We start from the raw sequence: 21,354 nt of genomic DNA, 5'->3' as shown, positions 1-21,354 counted from the left end.
GCAAAGTATTAATGGATAATTGCATTTCTTTCCCCGTGAAAAACTGAAACTTCTATTTTATGTTATTGTTTTCTTCCATCATAACACCCATGTAATTTATATTTTTTAAAAAAGTGAAAAGCAAGAATGAGAAAAATGGACATCTGAATTATTACTTTTTGTGCACATGGAAATAGAAGCAACATAAGATTTTTCATCTTTGTCTTAATATGAAAGCAAAACTGAAATTAACAATTCCTATATTTAGTGTTTTGTATTTTATTTTCTTTGATCTTTTGAGACTGTAAGCTTTCTGATAGCAATACTGATATTTGTACTAAATGTAGTATTCTTGATATCATTATCAGAAGTGGAAATCCTTCAGTGAAGACTGAAATGACTTTAGACTACATAGGTGTTCCGCTTACTGCAATGTTTATCCCATTTAGGTACACTGTTAATTTTTAAATTACAAATACACACTCAAACCAGTTATCTTGAAATTATAAAGGGGTGATTAAGGTTTTAAACAGCAATTAAATGCTCAGCATCATTTGTCACTTACAACTCCATCTTTTTCCCTGGAAGAGCTGTATTTTTGCAGGGATATTTTTGTGTGATTGATTTGAAGTACAAAGTTTTAGTGCTGTCCAGTATAGGCTGCAGAAATCTTCAGTCCCAAGTAAGACTCTAAATGGCCTTATAATAAAAATGCTCCACTGTTCCTTTTCACGGAGTGTTTGTTAAAGAACAGCTCTGGCAAAGGAGTTGCAGACGTTGCTCTTCAGGGACAAGTAAGAACCGGTAACAGACTCTGCAAGTGGACTGGCACAGGGGTTCTGCTCCAAATGTGGTTTCAAAACTGAAGAAATTCTTGAAATGTACAAAATCTTTTGCATACTTGATGATGTGTGCTTGTACTTGGCAGGTGTTCTGGTAACCATGGGAATGTAGCATATTCATCTGAGAGAAGGGCTGTGTTTCTGCTACTAAATGCTCAGTGCCATTCTCTGAAGATCAAATACAGGTCTGGAGGTCAGATTTAAAATTGATCTAAGAGAATAAGTCTTTGAGAGAATGAGTCTTCTATCCTTTCCACCTTAGCTTCATCATTCCTAAGTGTTGAAAGGTATGTAAACTTTTCTTTGGAGGAAAAAAATAATTACAGCAATTTGCATGTGTTTTGACATGTCCTACTTCTTTTGATCTTTAGGTAAGAATTCTCTGGCAGCGACAAGAACCTTCCAAAACCAAATGGAAGACTAATTGAGAATAATTGGTAACAATAAATAGTGTAAGAACACTTGTAGAACAAAATAGCTAATCCTACCAGTCTTACCACTAGGAGGAGTCTGTGTCTTAGTGTTAAATTATTTTAAGATAACAAGTTTTTTTTAAACACTTGTGGTATTTCCCAGGCACTCAGACAAACAGCAAATACAGTAATTATGGGACAGAGACTCATGAACTTGCCCTAAAACTTAAGATATTTGCTTATCTTAAACAAGTTTTTTTCTCTGCTATAATTCCTTGTTTCTGGAAGTTGGTTTTCAAAGTGACCGTTAACTGTTCTCTGCAAACACTGGCGTTTGTGACTGATTTTCCTGGTAGGTTTTCACAGTGGAACTGGGGTTCCTAATTTATCTATCTTTGGGATTGCCGACCTTTACTGTGTTGTTCCAAAAAAGGTGTCTGTTTTTGTTTGTGAATGCCATTTGTGTACCTAACATGAGAGGATACGAGTCTTAAAATATTCAGCATCAGAGTGTTCAAATGGTGGCATTTTCTAAGTGAAAATTAAAAATATTTTTTGCAAACCTTTGATGCTGGATGTTGAGGAAATGATTCATTACTTTAAGAAAACCTTTATAAAAACGTCTTTTGCTCTGATTACTAGTTTCAGATAAACCCTGCCCTCCTGCTTTGATGCTTTCAGGGCAGAAAGGATTGTAAGGTGAAATGTTCTTCTGGGCATTCAAAAGCCAAATTGCTAGTAGATATAAATTATGAAGAATTAGATTCCAAGTAAAATTCTTAGTAATCAAAGCGTTAGGGAAAATGTGGCTGATTCTAAGCTGTCATAGGAACATTTATGTTACAAAAATAATAAAGATAAAAATATTTCTAGAGTCATGCTGCTTATGCCGAGCAAGGGTACTGTTTTCCTACCAAGTGTATTGCTAATAAGGAAGTGGTAGCTAGTATTGCTGATCAGGAGCGGGAACAAACCAGCCATTTGCCCCAGTGTCAGGCACAGACTCCTGTACTCACTGAAATGAGAATTAAATAAAAAATAGAAGCTAAGCTTCTCATGAAGAGAGTAATATTTAGATCTCAGTTCCCCTTGATTGTCAAATGGATTAAAGCTAGAAAAAACTGCCTCTGAAATGAGATCCTGCTTCTGTGAGAAAAATGGGCCTCTGCACCAGTGGTATTTAGGAGCTCGGAGTCACTGCTCTAAGACAAACATCTCCTAGCTCCTAAAGATGTGGGAATTAGGAGTAAGATGCAGCCCTTTTGTGCAGTGGATCTTGCCAAACAGGGCAAAGCCAAAGAGCTTTTGCTCTTCCAGAATTCACATTTTAGCCAGTTTTGCTTCTCACAAGGACAATACATTTCCAAGCAACTGAGTGGTGTTACTTTGCTTCTGCTAGCTGTAATGGCTTTTTGTACGGTTCTACCTTGTAATGTTCTTTTAAGATGTTCACAGTCAGCAAGAGCTTTGAGTTCCTACACCTGTTTCCAGTGTGGCTCTTCGATAAAATAGTAGAAAAAACCATGCTGATTCTTTAAATAATCGTGATGTATGACTCCTCTTTCCAGCACTGTATCTGAAGGTTTAAAGCTTCATGTTGATGACTGGAATTTGAGTGCTGGTGAGTACAGCTGAGGACTTCTTTCAGGCAGATTCTGTGCTCAGATACAGTAAGATCAGCTCAACGGTTACACCAAGGTTAGTATAATTGTAGCTAATTTTCTGTTTAGGTGGGCTTATTTTAGTTGTAATTTCAAAGTTAACTTTCTGTTTACATGTGTACAAAGCATCTGGGACATGGCAGTTCCAATACTGACTAATTTTGTTTTAAAACATCAGTCCCACAAAGAAAGAACCATACATGCAGCAGCCAAGGGCAAACAGTGCTGCTTCTATTTACAGCAGTTACTATAGTGATAAACATGGTTTAGGAACCTACATAGAAATAGAAATCCCCTTCTCCCGAAATAGCTATGCACAAAAAGGAACAAACGGTGGCAGGAAAAACACCAATTAAAGCTCTAAACAGTTGTTTCCTTCAAGTAGATGAAAACTTGTATTTCCATTCCTTTTCTTCCATTCTTTTTTGCCTTTTCAGTTTCCCTCAGTAACACCATTGAAAGTGCCTGTCTTTATTTTCCTTGGTGCCAAGTGGTCTCCCTCCCTTTAATTTCAGTTTCCCTGCTTGGATTCCTCACCATTTCCCCACACTTTGTTTCTTGGCCGAGACTCAGCCAGCCAGTCTCAGTTCTGCACCTCAGTTGCTCATCAGATGTCTCTCTGCGTTTCCCTTAGCATTATTCATAGGTTCTTATTTCTCCGACCATCATTGCATAAGTCGTATTTCAGCCTCTGCCCAAGCAGTCCGGGCTGTACTCTTTGTCTTGCTCACCTGGCTTCTGCCTAACTTCCGGTCAGTCTTTTTCCTCTCTCCAGCTCTTAGCAAGCTCTCAGTCACCTTCTTTCATCGTCTTTCATCCCTCAGCCTCTTCTTTTGCACTTAAGCTATTTTGCGTGGAGTGCTAATGAGTGCCATTGAGGGAGCAGAAAAAATACCCAGTGTTAGTTCTGCTGGTCAGTGCTGGTTCCCAGCAGCAACTCTTCCCTGCACTCCTTGATGGAAACAGTTCAACCATTTTATCTGACATTAGAAAATTTGTCTAAAACAGGCTCATAACCTAAGAATAATGTCTAAATTGTTAACATTTTTTCTGTGCTTGAGGGGAGAGAGAGGAAAATATAATGCATTCTAAACATGTAGTACTTAGCCCTGCTTACACCAGTGAGGGATTAACAAGTAGAAATGATCAAAGTCTACTATACTTGCAACCTTATTGGAGGCTATATTACTTTCATCCACATCCTAAGTTCATGTATTTGAATCCCACAATCTGTATTCCCAAGCAAAACAGTGAAAATTGTGTGAAATCTTTTACAAACTATAGTGAATATGTACTCAGTCATGTGATTTTCTGTGGTGAAGAAAAAAGAGGGCACACCAGTTATTTTTTTCTAAGTTTTATTCCATAATTTTCTATCCACAGATATTTTGTGTATATTGAAGTAAGGCTCCCTGAAATGTGTTCATAGCTAGTTGGATAGTTATCTATGGTTTTAGGGCTGCTTGTTGTCAACAATTCTGCCTGGCACAGAAAGCAGATGTTTGTTTTTCCATATCAGGACCTCATAAATGAAGCTATTCTTATCTGTTTCTTTGAAACTTTCACCAGTTCAAGCTGTTCTAAGATGCATCACTTATGCAGACTGCTATATGGCCCCTCTCAAAGACAGATGAAGGATATCTCGGTGACAACTTCTGTTGCCCTAATATAGAGGTCTGTGGTTGGGAGGCACTTGAAAGGTATCAGTGGGCTATTTTTAATCTCAGCAGACTGTTCTTAAAAAAATCATTCGTAAGGATACAGGAATGGCTTTATTTCTAAACATGCTCCCAGACATGATTAATAGTGCCAAAATTCTCTCCTAAACATGTAAAAGGGTTTTAATGTAAAGAAATTGTGATAAAGGCAATATAAATGACTTCTCTACCTTCCAAAAAAACCTTTTCCCTTATTAATCTCATTTGAGTGACCATTGAAAGATTAAGGAGGAACTGCCATCGATTTGCTATTTTCTTATGTTTGTATCCATTCTACTCACTTCCAGATCTCTCCCAAAACAGCTAGCACAAGAATACTTTCTTAGAAAGAATGATTCTGCAGGTGAGGTATACAGAGGCTGTCTTAGACATCTACCTTAACCTGCGTAGAAAAGCTTTGTTAAAATAATGTGGGAACCTCCTGGCCTCTCACTGTAACACTCAGCAAGTCAAATTCGATTTTTATATATTGTTTGATATAATAAGCTTTGACAAGTTTGAAAAAGTCACAAAAAATTACCGTTGCCTTTTGTAGAAGAGCAGTATCGAATACCAGGCAGGCTGGCAGCAGACTTGTGGCTTTTCTTTTGAATTGATTGGAAACCAAAGTGCTGAGGTACTAATGGGCTGACTGCTGCTCTTCCCCCTGCCAGGTGCTTCCAATGAATGTGCCTTTACAAACCTGGCAGCGGGTTCTCAGTCCAAGAGGGGCCTCCTAGAAACTTACTTTTAAATTAAATTAAAACTATTGCGCGAAGGGAAAATGTGACGTGTGTCTGAGCAGCGGTTTGTGACAAGAGCCCGGTGCATGCTCATGCTCCCTGGCACGGCCAAAGCCGCACTGCCGCCTCGTCGCAAAGCAACGTCGGGGCGATGTTCCTGCGGCGCGAGGCGGCCGGCACGAGCGCCCCGACGGCTGGGGGCGGCACGCGCCGCTGCTGGGCGGGAAGCGCTGAGGCGATGCGCCCTTGGGCCCGGGGGCCGCGGAGCCACGGGGCTCCTTGCGTTGCACCTTCGCTACCCAAAAGTCAGGCGCTGGCATTGAAGGAGGACGGATAAATAAACTAAACACATAGATCACCATCATGTAGTCTGCGAGCGACCTGAAGAGGAGCTCGGTTTTATGCCTTTTAAGTGAGATTCGGGTAGTGCTAATAGTACTTCACAACTGCAGCACACAAATAGTTGCCACAACATTTAGAAACCATACCCCCATCCGATTTTGTAGCAGAGGAGATTCCACGCAGGAAAAGGTAAGTTAAAAACCATCATTTGTCAAGTAGGTATTTAGGTATGCTGGGGGATATTGCAATACTTAATTGTCCTTAGCTGGCTACGTTTGGGAGAAGCTGCTGAGTTTATTAGTTTTAATCAGATAGGGGTGAACATAATGTATGTATTTCTTAACAACCTGAAATTAACAATCAGTTAACTGTATAGTCAAGATCACCATCAGAAACAGAAAAGATAAACTACAATACTAAATGGTTGGAAAACAGCAACACACACATAGAAATTTCAAAGGATCATTCTAGAACTTGAGTTAGAAAGTTCTGATCTTGTGGAGGCAGCTTGCCCCGTTTCCTCTTTTCAGTGTGTGAGCAGCACTTTGCCTTTTGAATTTAGGATTCACGTTTTCAGAAAGGTAACTGGCGTGTCCTTTTTTTTTTTTTTTTTTGTAACTTCATCTTTGGATTTACATGTATGTGAGAGACATCTGTATATGTGGTAGAATTTTGGACTTGAAGACAATTTGGACATCATTACATGAAAAATACGACTGACTAACATTTAATACAGTGTCCTTCTTTTCACAGCTGAGAGGGGAAATAAATGTTCACTTTTGGAAGTATTGCTCTTCCCAAAAATGCCTTGCTCATGTTGAATAGCTAAAAATCAAGTGGAAAATGCCATTTTCTTAGTGTCTTTTGGTTTACTTTTGTACTCTTTCAGTACTGTACTGTGAGAATCTGTTCTCTTCATTGAAACACCTTTCTGGTAATAGAATGTATTTGTAATAGTACCTGCTTCTCTTTAGGATAAACTGTCCTTTGTAATCTAAGCTCTTGCAATTCAGTCTCTGCTTTTCCATAGCTGTAGTCCCACAGATGCTGGGTTGATCCTGTAAATCCACTTAACATTCTAGTAGTAGATAATAAATTTATTTGTAATGTAGAGCATGTCTGACTTCTACGTATTATATGTGCCTTACTTTTAAAATAATAGTGTTGCTCAAAATAAGAAAGAACAGAACAGTGTAAACTTATTTGCTTATTTTCCATCACTTTTATTTATTTGTTGAGTAACAGCAGTGTATTGCAGGCAAATATTGATGCTGGTGTTCAAGGTCTGTCTTTGTTCTGGTACTGTAATAAAATAACCAAAATACACATCTCATTACATAAGTGTTTTAATTATGAAGATACAAGTGCTTGTTTGGTACAACTAACACGCCATGTCAGAAACGCTTTACCTTCTCAACTGACATGTTGGAGGTAGGGGGAATAGTGTTACTTTAGTTCTTCCTGTTGATTCTTCCAAAGCACAAAGTTTCCTGGATTAATTTCATCTTCCCACTTTCTCTTGTATTGTGATTTCATGAAAAAATACTTTCCAGCCAGAAATTAATGGAGGTCTAAAAATCCCCAACCCACAAATCCTATTCAAACTAGTAAGTGAGAAACAAAAAATGCTACCATTTCCCTTGATTAGACATAATTACCTGCAAAAATATACATACCGTTCGTAGACTTTTAAAAGCCTCCAGTGATATTTGATGACGGTAAATTTATAGCATTTATTGCAAGCTTGTTGTTTTGATTTTTTAATGTGCAACTAATATTTCTTTGTGTCTTTCATTGTTTCATCTGATGTACAACATTTTCTCTGTAGATGAGGGTGATGTCTATGATTGACTGCAGAAACATCTAATACCTGAAAGTCTATGTGGGTGTCTGTCTTTTCAAAAACTAGAAAAACACTAGTGAGTAATTATCAAATAAATCACTTTCTGTATAAAACAGAGCAGTACCCTAATCCATCGATTCTCAAACAGTGTGCTTCAGACATGCTTCTACAAATACATGCTCAAGAGCATGGAAGTGGGTATCTCAGGCCTTGGCAATAAAAGCAGAACGGCTGGAAGTTACTTTCTACTGTGCAGAGATCAATACAGCGAAAGGTGATTCAATTTTAGAAATAATTTGTTTGTATGAGGACTGCTCCAAAAGTAATGCCTCCTATTTTCTGATGTCAGCCCGCGATATCAGGGGTGGATGTTGGTTCTACCCCTACTGCCAAACTACCTTCCCACCAGTATTCAGTTACATGTTATTGCTGTGTAACAGATAGCCGCAGAGGGGCAGTCTGACAAAATGGCGTCTGGCACAGAAGTGCTTATGAAGCAGAGGTGTGTCACTGAATTCCTCCATGGAGAGAAAATGGCACTCATTGATGTTCATCGCCACTTGCTGAACAGTAATAGAGACCAAACAGTGGATGTGAGCACAGTGAGGTGCTAGGTGGTGTGTTTCAGCAGTGGTGACAGTGGGTCATCTCTTCTGATGTGGACTGTTATGAGTGTGGCATGCGGGCTCTTGTTCATCACTGGTGAAAATGCTTAGCTAATGGTTGTGGCTACATTGAAAAAGTGTTTTTTAGCTGAGATTTTTTTCTATCAAATAGTGTTACTGTGCTCTTGTATCTGCTGTATTTTCCATTGCAATAAGTAGGAGGCATTACTTTTAAAGCAACGTACATATTCAGTGACTTTTAACATGAGCAGGACTCTTAAGTGTAAGTGAAATTATCCTTCATTAGTTTCTTCATTTTTCATCTCTTCAAATTCCATTCCAAGGCTGAGACAGAAAATGGGGAGAAGGATTTAGTGTCAAATACGTTAACTGACTGTATATTACATCAATTTCATTTTTGAAATGTCTAAAATGTACATTACATTTCTAGATGCAGCACAATTTTAACTACGTGTGGTTAAAGTAGTGCACACAAATTATTGAAGACAGTTTTCTTTGTGTTAATAAATAGCAAATGGTCTCATAGCAGAGGTGCTCGTAGTGAGTTCAGGAAAAAAATCAAGTACTCCATTAGTCTTATGGGTTTCTACACTGTGCACATTCTTGCAAGAATGTGATCACATGATAATTAGAAATGGAAATCAGGGCATGCACGTACCCCCAGATTATCAAAATTCCGTTAGACCGAACATAAATAAAGATTGTTTAATCTCATACATAACCGAGCACCCACTGTTCCTTAATCCAGCTGAATTATTTCGATTCATACCTTGATGTGTGAATGAATTGAGATTCACAGTCTTACTGAGGTACTGGAAGATGAAAAAAAGTAAAATGTTATTAGGAAGATAATTTTAAATTGACACCTGTTGCTGAAGTGGAAATATGGAATCTTTGTCATAGTTGTTTTTATCTGTGGTAGTTCTAAGGAGATATTAATGTTCCTAAAGCAGACTTGGAAAGATGATGAAAATAAGTTCTGAGCCGTTTCCACAGTGTACAGTATGGCGCTGAACAGAAGTACGTGAGGTAACTGTTGAACTGAACATAGCATGTGTGTCTTAATAAAGTGCCGCACACATCAGCTAGACTTCTCAGAGTTCTTAGACCGAGTTCAGCAGGGCTGCATTGCTGTCTTCCAGGACTCAGGTGAGCATCTCAGACCCTGCACCACAGGGTGTGCTGTGTTCACATCCCTGACTCTGCCCTGAGTAAAATACTAAGCTGTGTAGAAATACCTTCAGGCTTGCTGTACTGAAGACAGATCTCCACCGATGTCTGTTAACACGGGTCACTTTGACAACTTCTGATGAGCATTTAGAGTGGTGCTATATAGGTTCATACTGTCAAATAGATACGTTAGGTGGCTTTGCGGAAAATATTTAGCTGATATTCCTTACTGTGGTGCTAAACAAATTCTCTGTGTCCACCTGGAAATTGTTTGCGATGTAGCATATACTACCTCTTATGTATAGCAGCTCGTAACTTTGGAGTCGTAGCATGGAACCTCAAACTTTCATTGCAGAGTACAGCTCACAGGATTAAAACAATTACACACAATGCAGTGTTTGTTGGTAGACCTCTGTTTCTGTGCTATCTCCTTTAGAAACACCAACTCAGAAACATGTTATCTATCTTAAGCCCTGTGTTGCCTAGCAAGTAATTTAATTATAGCGTAACAGTTTAGCCTGAAAAACACCATCTTGCTTTTATATGTAATTAACAAATGTAAATTAATTTAGATAATGTTAGATAATTGTAGTGGAAATGCTAGATCGCAGCTTGAACCAGTGCTTGAACACCTGGTGGGAAGGCAGGGCCGACCCATGGGAGCTCAGGTGCAAGCAGAGCACCTGAGTGACCAGAAGGGCTGGAGCCAGGATCCACCCCTTCCCAGACCTCATTTAAGGGTGGGCAGTGGAGGAAGGGGATCTTGCTGGAGGTTCCTGGGTACCTGAGGTCTTCTGAAGGTAAGCAGCTTTTTTTCTTTGTTTCTGTGTCCACTACTGCCACATTTGAGCATACACTTACTTGCTGCAGCTTAGGACTTTGCTGCTGTGCTGTCATTGCTGCGCTTTCTGTTGCGTTACAGAGTTACAATAATGTTTCTTTGGTTGTTTTGTTTTTTTTTTTTTGAGATACAATTATTGTTGGTTTTTCATTGCAAGGTTAATGTTATCCATAATATTAATCTGATTACCTCTGACATCCAGTCTGCACTCTATTTCAGCTTCACCGCACTCGTTAACAGCTTTACAGGTGTAAAAGCCACCATCAAATGGAGTGGGTTTCCGGATCTCCAAGGTCAGCACACCCTGTTTACTGAACATGCGGTATTTGGCATCCCCAGAGAGATCCACTTTGTTTTTGTACCAGAATATCTTTGGCTGAGGAACACAAAAGAAGAATTTTAAAAAAGCAGGCAGAAAATGAAACTTTCTGCTGGTCTGACAACTTTAGTTTAGCTATCAAAAGTTTATGCATTGTGAGGGCTGTATATTGCATAGCAACATTAACTGTTTTTCAAGAAGTCCCTGCTCATTCAGAGTTACGAACTCACGAAACTAATAATTCAAGTGCTAAGAGTTTTCTTTAACTCAAATAGCACGTAGAACACATGGCTCTGTACCACAAATTAGTGTGATTTTTTTAAAAAACCCTGCACTGGCTACAAATTCTATTTCTTCAGGGATTATTTCTTTGTACATATTAAAATATTTTTCAGTGCTTCAGATACCTTACAAAAAGTGAATTAAACTGCACAGATTATCAGAGCAAAATTATAGAATGTGGCCAATATGGGATGACTTCCTTGGGGCTGGGAGAGGACTTTTCAAACAATTTAACACAGCTTTAGCAATTTTAGTGTTTGTAATCAAGCTCCTGCTCAGCTGGTTGGCTCTGTAGCATTTCAAGTCATTTTGTTTTGATTCTGATGTCTTTTACTTTTACAAATGAAAGTTTTAAAATGAAAAACATAGGTAGGGAGAACAGTTCTTGTTTATATCAAGCTCACTAGTACACATAGTGAAGAAATAGACTTTAAAGTACCTGATAATGTGCAGTTTTTCAAAATGGCAAATCTAGTACTGACATCAGCTATTCTCTGAAAAATTCCTGTTGCTGAGTTTCACATTAGGTATAAACAGTTTTTCATTATGGTTAATTTGGGCAATGCAAGTTCAGAAATGTATCTGGAAAAGCTGCTTCAAAAGTATGAGATGCTGAAGGGGAAAGGCTTTGTATCCTTCAGGCTAATGTGGAAGGAAGAGCTTGGGGTCAGGTTTAAAAGCCTCAGCCTACTGTATTGAACAGCTGTAAAATAGGAAGTGTTAACATGTTATACAATGAAGTGCTATAGAATCACAGAAGGGTGAGATCACCAAGAGGGAACATTGTTGCTAACACTATAATTACATCATGAACGCAGCCTGAGGCAGCTACTGGGAGATGGATTTTTGACTGCCCTTGCTTCTTCTATGCTGTTCTTGTTCTTTTGCAGCTGCTTATGACTGTGCTTCCTTAGTTAATTTAAACAGTGATCTTACGTGTTTTGCTTTATAGCCCTCAAATCCTTGTGCTGGCCTGAGAAATGGAGAGGAGGTGTAAATTAGCAGCCAGGAGGGGGAGGGAAAAGGGTTCTGCATTTTCTTGTTATTTAAATTTATGACAAGATTATGTCATAATGTGGTAAGTTCCTTCACTGCAGTCACAAAGTCTTATTTCCCATTTTTGAGAAGCCTTAATTTAACTCCTAGCTGATACAGTTTTTACTTCTTGTTCCTGACTCTAACAAAAAATACATCTTTTTGTTCTCTCAGAAGAGACTTCAGCAAATATATTTAGAGTGAGAAAATATTCTCGTGAGATTTAAAACAAAAGCAAGACCTTTCAAATGGCAAGGTTAGCGTAAGCTTCAAGTCCTTCTCTGCCCTTTCCTCTGTCTCTCTTGCTGTATTGCCTACCTACGTGTTTGCCCCATTCTACTTACATTGCACTCACTAGCTTACTGTGTTTGGTGAACTGGGTGAGGCTAAACAGCTGAAAAATAACCTGAGAAGATGGAAAGATACTCCTGAGGATCTGGTTCTGTGTACAACCACACAAACATTCACTCTAGGGAGTGATAATTCAGGGACGTGTACTTTTCCTAACTATATTAAGTTACTTTAACTATACTGAACTGGCATGAATTCCAAGGCAGCATCTTGTCTTGTGACTATATCAATGGCAGTTGACATATTTTGTACCTTAGGGATTCCTCTCACAGCACAGCTAAGCGTAGTGTTGTATCCTGCAATCACAGACCGGTTTACTAAAGGGTGAGTGAATTTAGGAGGTTCAGAGAAGTCATGTTCTTTGTAGCTAGGCGGCTTGTAAGTAGTGCCTGTAATTCAAAGAAACAAAATAGTAATAACTGTTTTCAGTTTTGGTGAGTTGTGTACAACCTAACTGCCACTTCAATTTACCTGTGTGACATTAATGACATTGACATTAACGATGCAGCAAACTTTGAGTTTACTTTAAAACACACTTAATACTTTGGTTGAAAGATTCACACTGTGATTGAATTTCTGCTTGCATTAATAATGTGATAACCATGTCTGCAGTCTTTATTGCAGAAATCTTCAACTTTTAACCCTGGAATATAAATATAACCCCACAGTTGTAGTATTTCCTGAAAACAGCATAGATTAGGAAAAGTGTATGATTAAGTATTTTTGAATAAATATTCAGTTTGTACAAAAGTCTGCCTGGATAAAGGCTGTTGATGCTAAAATGCATCATAAGTACTAGTTACTAAGTAATGAAAATACCTCTGATGGTGCATCTAGTAGTATTATATTTTCCATTTATGAATGTATTATTTCTGGTACTTAGCTTTTGTAATGTTTGTTTTTAATAGTAAATGTTACCTGTTTTTTGGATATAGGCAGGATTTTTGGTAGTTGCGGCAGTTTCACTCAATCCACACAAATTTTCACTGAAGACTCGAAAAAAATACTCATTTCCCATAATCAGGTCTGACACAACACAGTTTGTACGGCGATAATGGTCATAAACAGTGTACCATTCCTGCAACAAGACTGCACTATTTAGAAAGATACTTACAAGAGGTCAGACATGGTATAGAGAGATTGTTTTTACTACAAGGAAAAGATAGGTATTTAACAGCTTGGGAAACGAATGTCAATGTTCTTTCCTGTGAAGATCAGATGATCTGCTTTCTTCTACTTTCTGGCTGATGTAGTAGTTGTATGAATATTTGCACTTTGGAAAAACAAAACAAAATCCTCTCTACATCTTAGCCCTGCTTATATTTGGGAGCCTGATGAGAACACATCTACTTGATGGGGCTCTCCTTGAGAGAGGCATTTCCCAGTCTGACTGACAAAACTGCCTGTCCCAGGTATGTTCCCTAAGATGACCAGCAGCCAAGTTCGTTCCTCCCTCCCTTTCAGTTTATCTCTGTATTGGCCAAAAATGTAATTCAAAACACCTTCACAGCAGCTGTCCAGTCACCACCAGAGGTGGGACAGGCTGTGTATGTCTCTCTTTTCCACTTAGTATTTTGGTTCTTTTTAAATTCTGTTCTTTAATATTTATCTGCCTTTGACCTGCTATAGGACACCTTGGTCACACAAGTGAAGGTCATTAATTTAGCTGCTCTAAGTCTCTGTGTTCCCAAGCAAGCAGGTGTTTAAGCTCCTTAGAAATGCAGGAACTCAGTGCAGCTTCTTACCATTGTCTTTTTGTCAGCTTTCTGGACTGTGTAGCCCAAGATCTGTGCGTTGCCATCATCTTGTGGAGGTGTCCACTCCAGGGCAACGTTAAATCCCCAAACATCTGCCAGTTTTATATTCTGAGGAGGGCCAGGCTTATCTGTAGAGGAGACATGGAAAAAATCTTAGCTTCTGCTTCAAGAGCCGAAAGTGTTGTTATTTCCTCCCATGCAGGGTAAAAATAGAGCTTGATAGCAATTTATAATTGCACCACAGCAGTACACTTCATTATGTGAAATTGAAACCATAAGCAGAAAAGCTGGGAAATTTTCAAATGCCCTTTTTAATACCTTTTTTGGGATGCCTGGAGCCTACTGAAATATATAGGCAACAAAATAGGTGTTGGTGAGATAAACTCTTCCTTAAAATTGAACAAGGATTTTGTGATGTTTGGATGAGCGTAATAGCTCTCTTTACTACAGTTTTATTGTGTGCTTTTTAACCTCAGTACAATTTGTCAGTCCTTTAGGTACAGTAAGAGTAACAGTAACAAATAATCTGTGTTCCTGTTCACTAAGGAAGCCCAACCATTTGAGACTGTCTGGGCAACTTGTGATGTTTGATGGAAAAATAAATTTCAGAAAGCATTAAAAAGGAACAGGACTGCAGTTCATTTCAAGAAACAAAACTGCAAGCCTGGTGTCTTGCCCAATTTTTAAATAATATTTTCTGAGCCATCACAGCAGATGACTGGCCTTAAAATCCTTAGATATCTCCAGTTGATGTTTTAGAGTCGGTTGTAGCATTTAGGAGCAATGAACAGATGCCCTTTTTGAAAGAAGATGCTCTCTTGCCATTTACTACACATTGTAGTTCGTTGACTGTACAAGAGAACCTGATGAGAACTGGCAGCGTGGCTGTGCAAGATAGCCTTTTCCCCGTGTAGCAGAATTGCGAAGTCATGGCTTGAAACAGTGATTGAGCACCTAGTGGGAAGACAGGGCCAACCCAGGGGAGCTCAGGTGCATGCCGTGCACCCTTCCCAAACCTCGTTTAAAGGTTGGCAGTGGAGGCAAGGGTATCTTGCTGGAGACCCCTGCATACCTGAGGCCTTCCAGAGGTAAGCAGCTTCTTTCCCTTATTTCTGTGCCCACGGCTGTTGCATTGGAGCATATCCTCACTTGCTGCAGCCTGGGACCTTGCTGCTCTGCTGTCATTGCTGCACCTTCCATTGCATTACACCCTATAATATTCCTGCTGGTGGTGATTCTCCTTCCTCTCCAGAGACATGCAGCTGTAGAATTCTGTCCAGCTAAACAGTGCCACATTTCACATTATGGCAGCCTAGTTGCGGTCAAATCCTATGTGAAACCAGGAGAACACTGCTTTCTGCAGTCAGGTCTTCCAAAACAGTTGGTTTGAGAGGAACATTCACCTTGGCATATCTCTGTCACCAGTTACTGTGACTGTCAACTTTGTTTCCCGAAGTTGCAGAAAGAGGGTTCCAGCCAAGTAGGATGATGTGGTGCCAACAAGGACAAATATTTAGGGTGTTGAATCTAGTCCTGCACTGAGAATATCTGTCCAGCTGATAGGAGTGTCAAGCAGATAAGACTACTGGAATTGTTTAATAGCGATAAACAATGTAAGATTTTCTGAGGGGAAAAAACATTAAAATTCTCTACACTCTGGTTATCAATGATTATCTGTACCTTTTTAACTACATTGCTGATTTAAAAATATGCATAACAAGGAAAGCAGAATGAATCTGAAAAGTGGGGGTTGCTGGGATTTTGAAGCTAGTATGAAAGCCAGGATGATAGCTTATATTGAAGACAAAACTTGACAACTTTCTGATCAAATTTTAGAATGTGCTGAGACCATAGTCTGATAATTGCTTCTGATTCCTTAATATCATTTTTCTTCTCTGAACAGCACAATTTTAGTGGTAGAACAGAGCAGGAAGAAAAGAAATGATAGTTTTTATTAGTATCACGTTTAACTCCAGCCAGATATCCTATGATACAATTTATTAGAGGTATGCGATTTTATTTAATGCTGCTGTAACCTGAAATTTTCCTGACCATTGAACTGTTTCATCAACTCAAACTTCTTTACTGTCCCAGAGATGAACTTTTCATGCATTTAAATTCCTGATGGTGAAGGACCATGGAAAGTGCTCTGAGGTATTTAAGTACTCTGTAGATGCTTTTGAGCAAGTTCTATGGTGGCAATGACTGTAGGGAACTGAACTCAGTAACCAGGTGGTCTTTTCCACTCCTATGCACTGTAATTACCCTTAGATCTATGAACAAGGACATCTGTGAAGTTCCACGGCAGGTACTGAAGTTTATGTTTCCTATGTAAATGGCATTTCTATGTCAGAATTAAACAATTCTGAACTGGAATTAAATCTGAAATGTATATTTTCTTTCCGGAACATAACTCATTTCTGAAACAAGAAAGTGCAGGATTATTAAAAGAAATTTGATGCACGAGCTGACTGACATATTGCATGTTTGCTTGGTTTGAGAATATGGGAATGAACCTTGCAACAACAACCTGTACTATTTTGAATAGGAAAAAGTCTAACCTCTTCAATCTCTATAGAAAGTTTGTAAGGTTCTCACAAAAATTCCTGTATATGTTTTGTCACAAGAACTGCTAGTCAGTTGGTCTGGTTTTTTTTCAGCAGGCAGTAAAAAATCTAGATGAATTATCACCAATCATAACCCCAGTCTTTCTACTTGGATTCCATCTCAAGTAATGCCACTGAAGTGGCCCCATTGATGGCATAGAATAAAGTTTTTCCATAGAAGCTGAAAGTTCATGGTGTGATTTTTGAATCTGTGTCACTTGATTCTGTTGGTTATGACAGTACTTTCAAAGAGATAGGGCACAAATTGGCTATGGAGTCCTTGAAGTGTTTCCAGATCATTCTGGAAAAGAAATCAACGTGCTAGTCCTACTCTATCTATGCTTTCTCTCGGTCATCTGCTATCAGCCGTTGTTAGAAAAGGGATTTGGTAGTAGGTGTGTCTCTGGATTGCCTCAACAGGGTAACGGTTTTGTGTGATATGCTTTGTTCTAATGTTGTCAGGTTCTTACCAATGATTTGAATTGTTATTGTAACTGTATCAGTCATATTTTCTATTTGAAGCGTGACTTCATATGCTCCTGAGTGATGAAGTTCTGCCTTTCTAATGAAAAGGATTGTGTCCGTGTTGCTGTTCCGAATCCCCACGTCTTTGGAGTCTAGAGTTTGACCATCTTTCATCCAACTTATTTTGGGTCTAGGTTTACCCTGAAGAGAAAAAGATAATTTTTTTTTAGACTGTAATAGGTTTTTATTTTCACTTCCCTAGATTATCTTCTTTTTAAAATCAGTGTTCTACAAGTCTAGAAACCCTAACATAATATGCAAAGCTGCAAAAAGAGTAGAAATAGAGTTTCTAAATGCTTGGCAGAACAACAACAACAAAAAAATGCTTGTGCTGGCCTTGTACCATTTTCCAGGCATCTGTGAATCCAACAGTTGATCAGTCTAACTTTGGTTATTTTTAAGTAATAGAAGTATTTAATGTTTGAGGAGTTAATTTGCTATTTGTTCCTTTCCCCACACGTCCTTAAAAAGTTTAATTCTCTATTCCAAGGCATTTTCAATATCTTTCAAATCCTTGTTAAAATTTTATATTCTTGGGGTGTAAAACTTACTGTATAATCGTTCCTGCATAGCAAAAATTGTTTTTCTGACTGTCAGCCTAGACAAATAGCGTTGCCACACCTCAGTGTTGAAGGATGACGTTGTGAATTCACTGAGCGAGTGTGGGTTACATTACTGTCACTCAGCCACTTCTGGGAAGACTGGTAGATAATAATTCTTTAGAAGTCTTGAGTGATACTTCTACGTATGTTTCCACAGCAAAAATCCCAATAAAACAGAAGTGGGTAATATCCTATTTATTAACTGTATTTGTAGTCTATCTAGCAGAAAATATATATTTCTAAATGTTTCTGTCAGATTAACATGGTGAAACAGTGAAGCACAGGACTACAAATACCAGAAGTAGATTAAATAGCTGGAGTGAGAGAAAGTAAGACCATCTTCATCAGGAATTAGATCAGCTTAGGCTGCCCTGGAACTGAAGCCCAAGACACTAAGGATAGGACATGTATTGCTCTCCATCTCTAGTAAGAGAGAGTACCTCTAGAAGGCTCTTCAATTCGCTGTCTGTAATGTACTTTGTAAGACTGTGTCTTAGGCTACCAAGGGACTTTATGATAGTCAGACTTTTGGTTTAGATACCAAAATGCAGACAGAATGAAAAGAAATATCTGTGCCTTGATGCGCCTTTATTCCAGGTCTGTCTGCTACTTGCTCTGAAAGTCTGTACATTCAATTTTTCAGTAATATTAGAGAGGAAAAAAAAAAAAGCTTTTATAAGAGGCAAGCAAAGATCTGTCCAAAATTACACTTAAAAGGCTTCTAAACAACCTAAACATTGCTATTCTTTAAAGGACGGGTTTCAGTATCATTTGATGCTTTTATCATAATTGATATTACATCAAGGTTAATAATAAACCTTGAATGAGCCATGGTTTTGGATCTTCCTTTTTCCCCAGCTGGTAACTGATTTTTCTTAAAATTTTCTGTCAAGGAGTATGGTCACATCAGGCCTGTAGCTCTGCAGTATTAGGCATAAGGTCATTTTGTCCAGTTCTTGTATACCTTTACCTTGACTGTTTTCTTAGAAAACTCTTACAAAATACTAATAGGGAAAGAGAAAACTTCTCTCCTTCAGCTGGAAGCTATAGTAGAAATTCCTGAACAAGGCGAAGGAAATATATATTTGTGTGTGTGTGTGTGTGTATACATATATATATATATATATCATTGTTCGTGACCCTGTCAAGTCACCTACTGTAGGGTAAATTTCATAGTAAATTTTTACTTGTACAGAAGAAAAGGTTGTGTGTTTTTTTTTTTAAGGTTTTGTTTGTTTAAATTTCTAACTGTCAAGACAAATACTTGGCCAGTTCTTTTTTGATACTTTGCAAGATTGAGTAGTTCTTGATTGATAAGTTGAACACAGAATCTGGACATAAATATCTTGGTAAAAATGGTTACAAGAAATTGTAACATTGTAAGGTATCCTTTTTCGTTGCCTGCCTGGAAGAGATATCTTGACTATAAATTAAGCTTTGCAACTGCTGCTGTTCTAGTGTGGTTGACCAGCTACTTTCATTATAGGTCTTTGAGTGGTAACTGAAGATTGCAAGTGTTCACAGTGTTGTTTTTCATATGGGTCTTGTATTTATAGGCTGTGAAAAACATAAACAGATAGAAAGCACGTTCCTAATACCTATCTCAGAGGGTTGTATTTCTGTAATGTGTTATAGGTAATCTGAGAGAGAACAGTGAGTGACAAAGGAGGTAAATAGCACACCAGAGTACTTTCAAGGGGAGTCTACTGATAGTGAAGAACAAATTTAAGTGCTTTTTCATGTTTATATTCACGTATACACAATTGACAAAGAAAATACTGAGTCATACTTTGAGTCTTGCACACTAGTAACGTGTAATACTCCTTCAATCATTTGCCCACATAGCTGATTTTGATATAAGAACATGCTGACTCTCCTCCTTTCAGCAGAAATCCCACCTGCCTAATGCATAAGTGGAACATGGGTTAGTAATAATGTTGTACTTGTTTTTTTCTGTACATTCTTATCAAAAGTTTTGAATAGAATTGTGAATAGAGTTTAGCTCAGGATACCTTGGCAAAATATTTGATAGAAATCCAGTGTTAAGTGACAAAGTAGTGACCATAGAAGTCAGACAATTTTGACAGGGTTGCGGAAAAGTCGTAACTAATAGAAGAGATTGGCTTATGCTTTGGCAAGGTAATATCCTATCCTGTTCCATGGCTCATGGTCTCATAACTTATTCTCTTTGTAATTTTTAGGTTACAATTGTATCTATTTAGAGTCTTTTTTCCACATTAAATTTTTTTCAATAAATAAAACTTTTTAAAAATAGAAATAGCAAAATATTTTTGCTATGCTTTTCTGAAAGATGCTCAATTTTGAGTGTCTTAAGAAGTTTTAAAGCTTAAGAATAGATGAAAAACTATTTCATTTGTTTTTTTAAAAAAATCTCATGAGTTAAAACGCTGTGGTTTTGTTTCTTGGCTAAGATTTAGTGTTGATGGATAGATTTTAGCATTTCTTTTTGTCCTTACTTTGTATAGGGAAGAGAAGTTCATGCCTTTGTGTCAGCCACTCAAATAACTTTAGAATTAGTTGGTTCATTTTAGCTAAATTTAGCAGTGGACTAGAAATCTCTCAGATTAGCTTAGTACAGTTTTGTTAAAACTGATGGCAGAGTAAAATACAGATAACTTGGTGTCTTCTCTGAGGAGAAGTTAGGGAAGACTTTGTGTTTATCCACTTTGTTGGCAACAGCTGAATGATAAGTCGACTTAAGTGATGCTGTGGGTTAGTTGCAAGATGTACTTGCTCTGGCCCAGGGAGCTAAGGATGTACCACCTAGGGCTACTAGGGAAGGAGGGAAAAGAACCGTCAGTTCTTGGGAAGCATTGAGAGGAGCCTGTCCTGAGCAAAAGGGTTATTAGGCTAGGAAAACAGTGATATAAAAGACATAAGACACAAATATACAACTCCTTAAGCTTTATCAGATTCTCTGCTTATGGGGCAGCTTGTTAATTTTGGGTACGTTTTCTTCATTTTGGACATGAAAGCAGCAAAAGTATCAGTTTGTTTTTTATAACTTTAAACAGACTTACGTAACTGAAAAATATAATATGTAAAATGTTGAATCTTGCATGCGGCTAAAATTCAGTGAAAGGGCTATTTTAGCAATTTTGGAGGTAAAAAAACATGAAAGGAAGAAATAAATTTGATAAAGCCCAAGCAGTACAAAGCAGCTACTGCATGAGTTGATTTGCAACCGTTTACTGATCAGATTTATCTGGGAAAAAGCAATTCTTCGTGTAACTCAGCAACCAGAAGGCAAGAAATATTTTACATAGATTTTGCTCTTCTGCATAGATGTGTACATATATTTGTGCTGTTACTGCCCAAACAAAAGAATATAGGTAACATATATATATGCCTGAAAATATGTTTTTCTGTACCTCTAGCACCTTTCACATGACAATTTCAAAACTCTCCACTAATACTAGTCATTAAATTTTCATGAACATCCATCCTGGGCAGTAGAGAAATTCTAGCTTATAACTGAGTTTAAGCTATTGCTTAAATGATGTATCTACTATTGCAGAGGATATCTCTCTCAGAACCAGGTCTGCCGTTCTATGTCTCACGCAGAAAATATTTTCCTTTCACATGCTAATTATTGTGCTTTATTGAGATTATAATATCGCACCTGAAAAAACACATAATGTTTTATGAATAGTCATTATAATTGCTTATGCAACTGTAGAAAATGGAGACAGGCTAACT

General features: G+C 38.0%; 1 protein-coding gene across 1 annotated transcript in view; it reads right to left on the bottom strand.

Moving 5' to 3' along the window:
• MYBPC3 (myosin binding protein C, cardiac) overlaps positions 30–21,354 on the bottom strand; it is a 67,794-nt gene continuing 46,469 nt past the window's right edge. Inside the window, exons 29-35 of the mRNA XM_021401421.1 lie at positions 16,978–17,173; positions 13,890–14,029; positions 13,063–13,222; positions 12,397–12,533; positions 10,347–10,533; positions 8,916–8,958; positions 30–8,470 (exon numbers count right to left, since the gene is read on the bottom strand). Coding sequence (XP_021257096.1) covers positions 8,948–8,958; positions 10,347–10,533; positions 12,397–12,533; positions 13,063–13,222; positions 13,890–14,029; positions 16,978–17,173 — 831 coding nt within the window. The 3' untranslated portion in view covers positions 30–8,470; positions 8,916–8,947. The remainder of the gene's footprint in view (positions 8,471–8,915; positions 8,959–10,346; positions 10,534–12,396; positions 12,534–13,062; positions 13,223–13,889; positions 14,030–16,977; positions 17,174–21,354) is intronic.

Source organism: Numida meleagris, chromosome 6 (assembly GCF_002078875.1).
Source record: "Numida meleagris isolate 19003 breed g44 Domestic line chromosome 6, NumMel1.0, whole genome shotgun sequence".
Classification (NCBI taxonomy): domain Eukaryota; kingdom Metazoa; phylum Chordata; class Aves; order Galliformes; family Numididae; genus Numida; species Numida meleagris.
This window is presented reverse-complemented; position numbering and strand designations above follow the sequence as displayed.